General features: G+C 43.8%; 1 protein-coding gene across 3 annotated transcripts in view; it reads right to left on the bottom strand.

The window, feature by feature from the left end:
- CADM1 (cell adhesion molecule 1) overlaps positions 1-14,503 on the bottom strand; it is a 321,409-nt gene that overhangs the window by 34,012 nt on the left and 272,894 nt on the right. For all 3 annotated transcript variants that reach the window (XM_044919820.1, XM_021696623.2, XM_044919819.1), the window contains exons 6-7: positions 7,859-7,958; positions 4,372-4,544 (exon numbers count right to left, since the gene is read on the bottom strand). In XM_044919820.1, the coding sequence (XP_044775755.1) occupies positions 4,372-4,544; positions 7,859-7,958 (273 nt within the window). The remainder of the gene's footprint in view (positions 1-4,371; positions 4,545-7,858; positions 7,959-14,503) is intronic.

Here is a 14,503-nt window from a genome sequence, read left to right as displayed (position 1 = left end):
TTGTATTAATGAAGTGAAGTAGGGATGAGGAGATGTGAAGGAGTGAAGGGGGGGAAAGTCAAAATAGGACCCCCCCACCCCAATCTGATTTCAAAGGTGAGGGTAAACCAGCTCCGCGCCCGAGAGGCATTTCATTTTATGATTTTTCGGATGGGAGAAAGGAGAAGGAGAGGACGCTGCTCCAGCGAAAGGGCTCCTATCGGCCAAGGATGAGTGTGCTCTTGCATCCCTGCTCTCCATGACGGGTAACTTCATTATTCCCCATCAATACATCCCAGCGGGAAGTAAAACTACTTCTATGCTCGTAATAAATACAAAGAAGAGAGAATGTCACCACTAAATATCAAGTTCCAGGCATGTGAGATTTTACTGAGATTTTATTTTTTTTAAAAGTCAATAAATTTTACAACTTATAAATATTAATACGTCAGTTGCCTTTGCTCACGTTAAAAGCCTGACCTAAGTGGATGGCGGTGATAAGACCAAAAGCCTGCCTTCCATCTTGTAAACAAGAGGACGAAATATAAATGGGGCTTGACCCTCCAAGCCAGGAATCCCAGAGGGACCCTCCGTCAGATGTTTGATATATTGTATATTCTTCTATCATCTCAAATTATTTGGGGGACAAGGGAAGGGCAAATATGAAAGAGAAAAAAAGAAAATCCTGAGCCCAAATGATCAAACTGAATGTGTTAAATTGTCAGCAAGACTTTGAACTAAGCAATCATCCTGCTATAATAGAGCATAAGACGATTTGAAGGCTTTTGATTTTAAATTTTATCTAAAGCACGTCAACTTTTTCTCCCTGACACATCTGGTGTCCTTTTATCTCCAAGTGAGCTCTCAGATTGTCTAATTAATACATCAAAACTTTAATTATATACTGTACCTTTATTGGCTTTCGTACAACTTCCTGAAAGTTTATGAAAACACTATTTTGGTGCCTGGTTGTAAGGTTTGCTTGAGATGATTCCTACTATCGATCAGTAATCCGAGGTTTTAATTTTCCTAGCCAGCTTCTCTCACGCATGCACAGTGTATGAATGTGACGGGGAAGAATCAGCAGCAAATTGTTCTGTCTTACAGGAGACTGTGCTCGTTTAAGTTGTGGACACGAGCGATTTAAAGCAGCCTCACCAGGAGTTCAAAAAGGAATTCAAACAAAAACAACAAAAACAAAAACAAAAACAAAAAACCACACACACACACACAAACCCCACTGTCTGCCAAGAAGCAGAAATGATTAAATAAGTAATTTCAAACCACCTTTTTAGACGAACAGGCAGTGTGTTCAGTCTTGCTTCCTGGCCACTTCCTCATGGAGGCCCCAGGTGAGGACGCAGTCTGGGACCTGGCAGATCACGTGGCCGCACCCACACCTTGCCACAGGTGCTGGGACAGACACAGCCGAGCGAGGGGCAAGGGCCCCCGAGCCAAGCTCTGAAGGCATCCTGTGCCCTCTCCTGCCCAACTCAACTGTACCCAGAGAGGTGCCTGCTGCCCAGCATGTGGGCAGCTAATGTGGTTTCTCTGTTCTGGTTCAATTACAATATTTATCCCTGGAAAGGAACATCTGTGCCTGGGAGACTTCCCCTGATACACTCTAATGCTATTTCTGTACCTATCTCTCAGATATTGGCACAAATGTGTGATATCCACAATGCAATCAAAGGGGAACGGAAGGTCCATTTTTGAAATGTGATTTGAAAATACGATTATGAACAAGGGGTGGGCCAGACTAACAAGGGCAGAGACTTCAGAAGAAAGGTCACTGGTCCCTTTCGTTTTTTGAAAATCACACACTTTCAATTATTTTCATCACTACCAGGGTAACTGTTGTCCTTCACATCTGGCTCAAGTGACCTGAATGAATTAGATTCTGTTAACAGGTATAACCTCTCTGCTCAGATCATTTCTAGCAATAAGAGCAACGTGAGGCCATATTTAAGAAAATACAGAGTTGGAGCTAATGAGTGGTGTTTGACACACAGAGGCTCAAAGAACAAAATCAAATGGGGCTCAGGCACTAACCAGCTAGATTCTCCAAGTCTAGGAGTTATTTCCAGAGAATTAAACATTTTAAAGGCACGTTAACGCTTGGTTCATAAAGTACTTTTAACGTGACTGAAGTAGTACAATAAGTCACCTTTGAAAAGAAAATCTACTCGCCATCCTCTCAGATTGCTAGAATATTTTATTAACGGACGAGCAACACCTCAGGCTGGCCTAGCTGCCATTCCAGACAGTGTTACCGGCACAGCTTAAGGGAGGCAGGTAGAATCCTGTAGATCTAGGAGATCCCTGGACGAGTGTACGTGTGCCATTGTGGGTTGGGGAGGGTTGGGGAGTGTGTGTGTGTGTGTGTGTGTGTGTGTGTGTGTCGGAACAGGTAGGTCGCTATGTTTCAGCGAGTGAAATCCAAATGGGAGGGAACTGTCCTACTGGGAAGCAGTGAGAATTAGAGGCCCTAAAAGTAAAACACAAATGTCCCTGTAGACTCGGCAGTCAGAAGTGTCATGGCTCGGAAACATAGTAAGCCTGTGAACTTGGGCAGTTTAGGTGACCTTTCTAAGCTTCATCTGTCATCCGTACCATGGGATGAGGATAATGCGTACGCCCTGGGGTTACTGGGGAGGTTCGAGGTGCTCATGCAGGTGCAACAGTGGGCCATAGTGAGCGCTCAACAAACGCTAGCCGTAAGCTGGCGTCCCAAAGGTTTCAGAGACATCTGTGTCCATCAAATCCACAAAATGTTTCTTGTCTTGAGAGGTGGCAACAGGAAGGATGATAAAGCAGAGTTGTTTTCCCAGATAACTTAGTTTTCTGGATCAAGGCAGCATACACTAGACTGGTGGGAATTTGCTGCTGCTGTTACCCACCGTGAACCTGGGGGGCAGCAATGGAGGGGGCTTGTGGGAGGCTCAAGCCCTCACATACAGAGAGAGATTTACCTTCCAGCCCCTGACATCAGCGGACCGTGAACAGTCTGAGGCACAGGGTGGCTGTGTAATGTCAACTGAAAAGGGGGCCCGGGGCACCCCCGGCACCTACACAGGACTGCTGTCCCCTTCGCTGGGATCTCCTCAACCACTGGGGAGAATTAATGCTCTTACATGTGTAGGGCACAGACCACAAGGGTAGCGTATGCAGAAAACACATCTCAGAAGTTTACAAATCAGGTGAGTAGATATGATCCTATAATTCTGCATTATGTTAAAAGGGGGAAAAAAAACCCCTAAAACCTCAGGATTAGATCATGAGGATTATATTTGAATATCCAAGTAGATATGGTATAAAACATGCTTCTATGTCCTCAAAAAGACACTGACTCCTCTTTTCTTCAAAAGGAAAGTGGCCAGGTTCTAAGATATAATGGTGTCAATATTCCATAGGTATGGTTCTATGTGTGTAGGGGTATATTCACATACACTTATACTTGGATAATTTACAGGGCTAACAGGAAGAAAGAAATGTGCACACATATCCATATATTTATAAGATACCGAAATTTTCAGGCCTGTGGTTACTCATTCCGTGTCATGTCAGTTGATGACTATGCTTCCTGGTATAAAACCAACCTAGGGACTTCGATTGGACAGAAGAGACTCAGTCTGTGATCCTAAGGCTAGAGAGGCAGCGCACTCCTCAACTAAATAGAGAATATTCACCAGACGCAAAACTGACATTAAGATATAAATGGGAAAAAGTCTAAAATGCCTGACACGTAGTAGATGCTCAATAAATATTTGCTTGTTAGAGAATGCAATTCATGATAATATACGCTTTAATAGTCCTGTGAAAAGATATTAAGAAAACAGACAAATTTAAAAATAAATGCATTCGTGTCTAAGGGAGTAGCTAGTGGTGGTTTATGTAGCTACCAAGGACCCTATATTTTTTCTCCAAGTATTTACCGGCTTGCAACATCTTCGGGAATGTTATAGCTTCATGCTGAAAACAGGATACTTCTGTTCATCAAAGCAGGAGAGAGGGTAGCTGAGGTATCACAGGAAAATACCACTGGGAATAAACTTTCTGAGCTAAATAGTCATTAATTGGTAAGGCTGAATTTTGCAGTCATTATTTCTAACATAATCTCCATTGCTCGTGCCTGAGGACATAGCTCGCCTGCTCAGCGTGACCAAGGACTATGATCTAGCGGGAAATCCCCACGATTAGAGGGAGAGAAGAAAAGTCACTGCCCTCCCAGGTGGAGACGCTGGGGTCTACCTCAGGCCAGGCTTCTTTAAGTTCTTGAAGAAAACAAATGTGCTTTCGGTTTTCAACTGGACCAAAAGCTCTGGGAGGGGATCACAAGCAGCAGCTACAAGTAAATGTGTCTAGTAGAAGACCGGTTTAGCGTCCACGTACCGTAAACATACAGCATATAATCCGAGTGAGCTTTCCCCACTATGTTAGAGGCTTCACAGCGGTATGTACCATTATCTGTTTTGTTTAGGTTATTGATGAACAGGTTGGGCCCGGACAGGACGGCGTGCTGAGGCATTTCATCATCGACTCTAACCCAGGTCACCATCACCGGCCTGCAGAGGAAAGAGGACGAACACAGGCTGCTTCATTACCTCCCACCAAGACGTGGGCATCGGCTTCCCACCCACGCATTACAGGAGTCACATGTAGGATGACACGATTAAGGACATGTTTTGAGTTCACAAAATTACAGCTGTGAAGTCCCCCCTAAGTCTGTTTGGAATAGACCTTAAAAAAAAAAAAAGAAAAACCAAAACATTATCAGGTGTTGAAAAACTTTCAAAAGACCATAAGCAGGAGTCTCATTATTTCCAATTCATCTTTAACAAATCAGTAAATAAACCAATGCACCCTATTTTTATGCCCTGCTGTGTGGTTTCACACCAATTCAAACAGGACAGAGCTCACCCATCGTTAATCATCTCATTAATTAGGGGGAAAACAGCAAATTCTTGGCTAGTGATACATGCATTACTCTGACGGTTACTAATACACCAAGACTGTTGCTTTAGAAGCCGCTTGTGATATTTAAAGGGATTTCAAGTTTCACAAAAAAACCCCAGACTTTTACATCTGAATGCTGCTTTCTTTTGACCTCTGCTGTTGGAAAAACCACCTCTATTCATTCGGGAAATGTGCAATCATTTCTTTTCCCCTTAACCCCTATCCATAACCTGCCTCCCCCAACCCAGTCCACCTTATCTATGTGTTCCTCTGCAAAATGCCTTGCTTTCCTGGCTCTCCGAGTCCCACATGCTGTCACCCTCTCCCTCTCTGCATGCACCTGCAAGCCCTGCGGCTCAAGGGCAAGGCTTCTGGGTCCGGGTCAGTCACTGAGGGGCGCATCTCCACATGGGCTCCTTATGGCACTTGCTCAGAGGCATGTTTGTTTTAGGGATTTAAAGTACCACGTTTGTGTCCATCAGGGAAAAGCAAATTTCACAAGATGCTCCAGAGCCAAAATCGCACACGCACCAAGTATCTTTCAAACTCACGGAATCTAAAATGCGCGTTCTCCAAGGTGGCTCCCTCAACCTCGTGTGACATCGGGGCCACGTGGATGATTGTGCCTGAAACTCTCATTTTAAAGAAGGGCAGCAGAGATGCGGGCACAGAAGTAACTTCCTGTCGGTCCCCACGGCTACCTCCAGGAGTGGCGACAGGACCAAAGACCCATTGCTTAATGATGAGCGAACACCCAAGTTAGCCCTGTCGAGTAGCATTCCAATTTTCAAATGGGATGTGAAGTTACAATTTTTCTTTAATTACACATGGGTTTGTCATCACAACCCAGTAAATTATTTAAAAATTAGTCCTACATATGTGCTCCTTGCAGGCAATGGCAAATGGGTCTGCCTAGCAATCAGATCTAATGTCCTGCTGCTTGACAGCTGAAACAATCAGTGGGGGTAAGTGCTGAGAATATTCACAACATTTAATGGCAAGTTAAATTACCATTTTTATTGTATGCAATTTCTTGAGAAAATAAATAGGTAATATGCTAGAAGGGATCGCAGCAGACTAGTGCGTGCTTGCTCACAAAACCATACACCCGTTCCGATCTGAGAGGAACAAATACCCTCTCTGCCATAAATGTCCTGAAGGAAACATGTAATTTACTGTCCCGTGGCACATTCAATTGAACACAGTACCTTCTTCATGGGAAAAAAACCACAGAAACAAAATAGAGTTTAGCAAAGCCATATACCGTAAATGTGGTTAATGTGGCTGAATATAGGTATTGCAAGTGGCGAGGGGTCTGGGAGAATTTCTTTTTCTCCAATGGATTTTTTTTTTTTCTTTTTTTTGAGGCAAGCAAGGTAAGCCACTAACCAGGGCATAGTCCAAACAGTTGACAAAAAGAAAGATCTGCATCTTTTGCCATGTTCCAAGGAGAAAAAGATCGCTCCGCCAAAGCTTGAAGGGTTTCAAACCAAGTAACTTGGCAACACCAGAGGAAAAGCCAAACAGAACCAAGACCGCCTCCTACTTCCTAAAGGTCATCTTTAAAGCTGCACATGGCGTGAGGACAGACAGAAGCAGATTCTAGTCCGAGGAGAGGGAAGCCCGACACAGGGAGGGGTGAAGTGGGAGAGAGCGGATGGCAGCCTCCGTCTGGCTCCCCGGTCCCTAGTCAGAGATCACGCCTTAGCAGTAACGGGGACAGTGCTTTAGAGATCTCGGGGAAGCTTCCTTAAGATGCTCAGAGCATGAAAATTGTGATAGGCTGGTTAATAAAAACTCTGAGGGAGGGCGCCTGGGTGGCTCAGATGGTTGAGCGTCTGCCTTCGGCTCAGGTCATGATCCCAGGGTCCTGGGATCGAGTCCCACATCGGGCTCTCTGCTCCTTGGGAGCCTGCTTCTCCCTCTGCCTCTCTCTCTCTCTGTCTCTCATGAATAAATAAATAAAAATCTTTAAAAAAAAAATAAAAAAATAAAAACTCTGAGGGAAAAAAAATCATACCACAGGGACAGCAGAGGGAGCTCAATGCTGTTTTGTTTTGTTTTGTTTTGCTGGGGACCGCTCAAAGTTTGAGGGCTTATTATCTCGACACTGACTTGTTCCATTTTAGGATTCCGTGGATTGTTTTTTCTGTAAGAAACGGTTAAAGACAATCTTCACTCTCCTAGAAAGAGGAGATTCTCTCCTCTCCCCATGAGAAACTGGATGGACGTCTAAAGCGGCCCCACTACATGGCTTTTTTCCTGTATTAGTGATGATATACAGCGGTTTCCCTAATTCACTTTCATTCATTCGGCAGGGAAGCAGCTTCCTTGTGCTTTTCCATAAAATAAGAGCGTTAGTAGGTTCTTTCTCTTCTGCAATGGCATACATACATTCCTTGAGAAAAAGCTCTGGGACCATTCCTTACTAACAAAAATATTTCTAGGAGTCACTTTTCTTTGAGGGAAGGAGAAGCAAAATTCAAGGTAGGGCAAATTCATTTTCCAATGGCTGGCCCTAATCACAGCGGCTTAATTTAAGTCTGAAAACCATCTTTCCAGCAGCTTAGACATTAACACAGAAGGTAGCAGATTCATCATGAGATTGTGGGCATACTAAAAATTATTAGGATTATTTTTTGTGACAGAAGATAGTTCTGACAATCATGTTGATGATAATAAAATAGAATTAGCTGAGATTTCAATCTTAGCTGGCATTTCATTTTTTCTCCCAATCCGGACCATTAAGAACCAACCACAGGTATTTATTCCCCTCTTCACTGAATATTCCTTAGTGCTTGAAATATCTCTCATCCTTTACAGCAGGAGACAGGTGACAGGCTGGTGACTTGTGAACGCACATTTCCGTGTTTTGACATTTACTGCTCATGACCCTCTGCCAACCTTGGCCTTCAGAACTTACTGGGGCTTCCCGATGGCTTCGCATGTTAACTCGAGCGCATCCCCTTCCCGGGTTAGGCCTTGTAGAGGGTAAGTCATCTGAATATGCACTTGAGGCTTATCTGTGCGACAACAACACAAAGTACCATGTTTAGCAAATGATATCAGGCAAAAAATCAGACTTGCATGCTGCCACAAACCCATACCACTCCCTCTCTCCCCATCCTCATGCCTGCACTAACAGCCTCCCAATTAGTTAGTAATCCTGGCATTTGCTCAAATTAAATTGACTAATAACTCCAAGGAGTGAACCGCGAACAGATAAGAGATTCATAAGCTAACTGCGCCACATCAAACATTTCCTGTGAAATACATTTTGTTACACTGAAGTTTATCTCCAAACTCACTCAAGCTAAAGGAAATTCATTTGCCTTCATGCTGAGGTGAAGCCACAGATATTTGTGGTGCTCAGAATTGATACATTTTATCATGTATCATATATTACTATGTGACAATATGTTGTGACAAGGCATATTAATAAGTTTGCCTCTTCCATGCTCTGGATTTCAAATGGGAAAGGCTAAACTTCTGAATTCCACTCAAATGGCTTTGAGAATAAAGAAATGGGAGGTTCTGGTGGTCCCAACGAAACTCTTTGATGTCTCAATGTCTATACACGAGAAGGAAGGAAGCAGACAGGTACTGAGGGCCTGGCTCTAGTAGGAACTGTCATTGGTGGTGGAATAAGCCCAGTTTTAGGGATCAGAACACTGATACTCAGAGGATGAAGTAGCCAGTCCAAGGTCATGGAGATAACGAGAGGCAGCCCTGCGAATGTTGGGATTTCTGGTTCAAAAGTATATTTCCCAGTGGCAATCCATAATTAAAACCAAGTACAGCTTCTGAAGGCAGTCAAGTACTTAGCCAAGTGACACAGGGGTTCTTATTATATCCACTGGCTACTTAAAACCCATGTTTGGAGTTTGCGGGGGTTTGGGCCCAAGGGATGAATGGTGGGAGGTATGGGGCATAGGGAGGGAACCAGAAGGGATTGGGATTAACTTAGAAACACATACAAATACATTTACAAATAAAACCTGAAAGGAATTGGGAGACTTTTTTTTTTTCTCTGCTGAACTAACAAGCTATTAATCCCTAAATCAGTTTTCTCGTTTAATGCAGCGGCTCTATAAATGTGTATTTTTGGAAACGTACCCAAGAGTAACAAATGTGAGAGGGCAAGACATCACTTGGCTGAAAGGTCAAAACAATTTCCATAACTTTACTTTCTCAGACAATCACACCACCTAAACAACAGCCCCTTGGCCTTTTACAAGCAGTGCTTAGCTCATTAACATTCATCCTATGGACTGAGAAGGAAATCAGAAATATGGCAGGGCTCAACTGATCTCAACCTGTACGCGGCTAAAACAAGCTGCACGAAGGGGTCCTCTCGGGAGACAGCTGCCTTCCAGACACATTGGTACAGTCTCGCTCTCATCACAGATCTTTCTGTCTCTGAAAACCGCGTGGCATTCAAAACCTTTCAGGAGCGTCTTCTTGTTCACCAGTGTGCACTGCACACTGTGAATGGGTAACCCTTGCTGGGAAGCTAAGCCAGTTGCCCAAGGGACATAAGTTAACAGGCCCGAAAGCTCCAGCTGACCCTTGCAAAGTAACACAGTTCTATTCTTGGACTTGCTGGCAAAGGGAACGTTCGAGAGCAAAATGGCATGGAGGTGTCCAGGGACTGGTCATGGGTTGGGAAAGTCATCACTAAAGAGAGGCAGAAACAGGATAAACACGATGACCTTGAATGAGGACTGGCTTGCTGGGTAGAAGCAAGAGCTGTGGGCCACCCTCCTTGGAGAGCTCTAGACTATAGCTTACGCTAAATACAACCATTGGGTGACATACTCGAGTCTATTATTTTTGGTGGTATAACACATCAACACAGAGCTGGCTGGTGAAGTTTATTACAAACACAAGATACAAATAAATAAATTAAATAAGTAAGTAAGTAAATAAAGCAAGCAACGGGAGAAGGTTATGTTACTGAAAACACCGACAGCCAGACCCGCTCCCTTAAATTTCACATTTAGAAACAGGAGCACTTAATGGGGTTCCTGGTCAGGAAACCTCTGTCATTCTTACCTAGGAACCATTCTGGGTGAGGCTAAATTTAAAGCCCAAAATCTGGGCTGAAATGTAACATTTGCTTATAGGTTAATCTCTGATCCACAGAAGGACTACATTTTCCATGCTCTGCTGACTTCCGCCCATTAATTACGGAGAAGCAGGACGCCTGCTGGCCTATGTGGAAGGTTTTTTCGTTTTTTTCTCCCCCTTGTGTAATTTACAAGCAAACAGAGAGGGTATATTTTTCAGCACAGTGCACTAAGGGTTTTACGTGCTCAACTTCCATTAATAATAAAGAGAGTGTTGAAAATCTAATCCACTCTTGCCTCTCTTCAGTACCACAGACTTCTAGTTAAATGCTTTTTTTATGTTACTAATGGCTGTTTCCCAGTTGCCAATTACTCACAGAAATTAGGAAGAGCAAGCTAAGATCTGCTGTACCTGGAACTTATATTTTAAAAAAAATCCTACTAAAGCCATAGAAAATGCACCTTCAATTTTGATAACGGATTTTCTCAATTTACTCCTCAGGTTCCTGGAGAAACATCTACCATCTACTCAGGGGTACCACTGCCAATTACCTTAATAGCTGGCTGAGAAGGTAAACATTAATCTTGTTTGTATTATACAGAAAAATGTCCTCCTCTATTGACACCTGCAGTATTTATATGCATATTATCTGACTGTGGGGCAGCTGAGCCATCTTCATACCCAGCCCACGAACCACACAGGTGATCTATGTGCCAAGATCCATCCCCTTCTTTTGCCCCGAAAGAGGAACCCATCTATGCTCAACAGGTGGCCCAGACACCCTGGGATTCCACCGGCACCTCTAGAACTCAGGGAGGTTAAATTTTCCCAGGAAGATCCTGACTACAATGTGAGTATGTCAAAATCCTGCACAATCCAGATGGCTGACTGAATAGCCCAAAGCTCATCATTTATATTTTAATTATGTTCATAAATCAAACGTTGTAACCCACCAAAGCTTTTCTGAGATAGACCCAGACTCCAAGATTTATTTGTAAGTAATGAGGTAAGGCCCAGTACATTTTCTGGGTGATCATTTTACGCCTCGGCTGGTATTGTAAGGCACAAGGCTACAAGCCAGATGACACTTTCTACCCAAGTGCCATAACTGCCTAGAAACGTATCGCTCAGAAGGGCTTAATGTCATTATAAAATGGAACTGCTATATAAAAATAAGAAAAATAGTTAGGTCTGTGCACTTACGGAAAATTACAGTTATAGAGATGGCATCACCAACAGCCAATCAATTAGGTCGAGGGATTGGAGGTTTTCATAATACACTGTAATTTTTTAAAAACCCTATAAAAGACATTTAGCAAGACTCTTATAGCAGACACAATTCATTCATTAGTCAAAGTCACACAGAGGGTTAAATGCCAGGAGGCTTTGGGTCACACTGCAGGAGCAACCAATTAAAAAAATAATATTAGAAAGACATTCCAATTTGATGAGACTTTCTTTAAATGTACTTTGCTCTCTCTATAAAGGGAAAAATATATATAAAAGGAAACTCTTAAAGAGGTTAAGAATGGCTTGCTGGCAGATTACAATTGATTTCATGCCAGTCTGACCTTGCACCATGTTCTATGATCTTTCTAGAAGATGAAGCTCGAGACTCTGTAACCTGTATTCACTTTCCTATGTAAATGAAAAGTCATCGTCTCCTTCTCTCTAGATCACAACACTAACGTAGCAGGTTTTCAAAATTATTTATTAAAAAAATAAATAAATAAAAGGGTACTTTGCAGTTTCCTTTTGCCTGGGATGTCATCCTTCCCATGTACCAGGTAAGAGTACAGCTGAGGCATGAGGAAGATGCCTGATATCCCAGCGCGAGACTTATTACCCCAGGGGCTCCTGACACCCCCCCACCCCAAGAATTTCTAAATCAGGGAATGTAGGCATCCAATGTCCTTTGATGCACTAAGTGCAACCAGGTCCAAGGGCTTGGGTGCAAATTTGCTCCTGTGACTGCATTCGGGACACAGGCTCTTCGTGGCCCTTACTTAGATTCCGTCTAATTTCCGAAAATCCGTGAGAACGGGACTGGATGCCTGCGGAGCAGATGCTAATGGTCTCAGGGCCTCGACCAGGGAGAACTCAAGGGCAGCAAGTGCCCAGACGTATCAGAATGGCTGGGAGAAGTCTGGGTCAGCACCTGCGCATTCAGGTGGGGAGGCCTCAACTGAAGGGGCTTTGTCAATCATGGAGGATTACTGCAGTCTGGAGGAGCACGACCATGCAAAGATTAACCTGAGATTTGGTGAGTATTAGGGGTTTTTCTGGAGCTCGAGGCAAGACTCAGCCCCCACGATACGGCTGCCTGGATTGCCAGGAGAGGCCAGCTTTGCACCGAAGGAAGACAGTGTCCGGTAGCAGGAGGTGACTGGGCGGGGTTCGAGAACAGTCACACCGAGCTTTCAGAGGACTTCCACATCTTGCAAAAGGTTTGCTTTCTAACGTCATGACACATTCATGAATAATTCTCACTGCCATTTATTTTGTTTGTTTGCAAGGTGAAGGACCTCCTGCTGTTGCATCTGTTGAAGGAATTGGAGCACTACAACCGCGCTCCAGGAGGAATAGGAGGAGTCAAACCTGTTGGGAGATGCGGGACCAAGAAGCATTGCCACAACCCTGCAGCAGAATGCAATTCCTGCCTGTTGCAACGAGCAAGTGGTTCCGTGGAGACTGAAAAGCAAATTTTATTCTGTGATGTTGCAACAGAAAATTATGTTTCCAGTGCTTTTTGAAATGGGCGGCACACTCATATACTCCTCCCTATCTTTGAGAAATCTTTAAAATCGGAAGTGAATGCTGGATGGGAAAAGCCTTACAGCATGATTTTCTCCATAGGAAAGTCAGCTCTGTAAGAACAAAAGTTTTGAGTCTTTTGTATCCTGGCGCCCAGCACATGCAGTAGGCCCTCAATACTTGCTTACCAAGTGAATGAATGCATGAGAAGCTGGAGAAATACCAGGGCGTGGACTCCTACTCCACGCTCTGCTACTGACTCAAAAAAAAAAAAAAAAAAAAATCAGCTCATGAATACATCTTAACCTTGTTAAAAGATAAACTGGGCACAGTAACATTTTTGAGAGTTTATTTGAAAATCCATGGTTTGAATAGGGCAACACCACACTGAAAATGCTCCAGCCACAGGAGCTAGGGGAAAGGTCTTTACAGAGAAGACAGGGAAGGAAAGCAAGGGCCATTATTTGATTGGCTGTGGCTTAAGCAGTTGCCTTATTTGGGGAAAGCCTAGTTGGCTGTTCGTGATTGGTGGTGGCTTCAGTTTCATTTTCTTGGGAGCCTGGGGACTTTGGTTGAGGTTTTCCTTTGCTTCTGTGGGCTCCCCAAGGCATGAGAGTTACTCCAATCTCACGGCCTCCCCGTTGAATCACTTCAACAGCCCTTAGGACAAAATATAATTGTATTATTCTTCTGGAAGGTCAATCCAGCTCCCAAAATTTGAGGTTCAGCCCAGGTGTTCTGATTTACATGCTTCCCTTTCACTACACATTTATTTAGCATTTCTGGTGTATCTCTAAGGTGGGATCTTCGGGGAAATCATAAAGGATGTTGTCTGACCACTTGTTTTCGATTTTCGGATTTTAACTTCACAACCATTTAACCTTCCACAGAACTGAAATGTGACCTTGAGTTAAAAACCATGAGAAGACTCCTTTCACAGTGGAAATGCTCAATGTCCACAGCCACAGAGACATACCTTCCCCAAATACAGCAGGTCAGACAGTGAGATGTGGACCGAGCGTCCTTAGTAAGAGGCCTCCATCTGCCGAGTTGCCTTGAGGAGGCAGAGGTGGTGGCTTTCTCTTGAGACGGGTCACATCACTCAAATCTTGCTCATAACAGTCCTGGCCCGAAACTTACTCTTTGTTTTTTGAGTATTGGTCCCTCACCTCCTGCCCCCTCTGGTGCTGCAACATGCTCCATGAACAAGCTCCAGAGTATTTTAATAATATCAGGACTGTGGCCCCGCCCCTGCCCTGTGATCACCCAACAAATGACAGCTCAAACATTCATTTGAGTCCGGGAGTCTCCATGAGGAATAACAAATACCAAAATAACTTCCCCGAAACTCAATTCGTTGCTTTAAAAAAAATAAAAGGAAGGGAGAGTGGGAGGAAGAAGGGATTCTGTTCAAAGGCGAGCCTGGAGATCAGAGAGAAACAGGCCAAATCGGGGGAACGCCAGCTATTATGCTTTGAAGAATATAATCTGGGAACAGAAATGATGGGGGGAGGATGGATACGGGAGCCGCTCTGGGAAACGAGGTTTTATCCTCCACTCCAAGCAGGAAAGCTTTTCCTATTTCCAGGTTTTTCTCCCTCCTTCACTGCAGGGCACTGTCGGTACCAGAGAAAACATTTATTTTGGCATAGATAGAGAACAGGTTTTGATCATCCCCTCAATGACCAATTTTCCCCCAACTGAGGGAAAGAAAGGAGAAATCCAGTCTTCTCCGGACCCTAGG

The sequence above is a fragment of the Neomonachus schauinslandi genome, chromosome 11 (assembly GCF_002201575.2).
Source record: "Neomonachus schauinslandi chromosome 11, ASM220157v2, whole genome shotgun sequence".
Lineage (NCBI taxonomy): Eukaryota > Metazoa > Chordata > Mammalia > Carnivora > Phocidae > Neomonachus > Neomonachus schauinslandi.
This window is presented reverse-complemented; position numbering and strand designations above follow the sequence as displayed.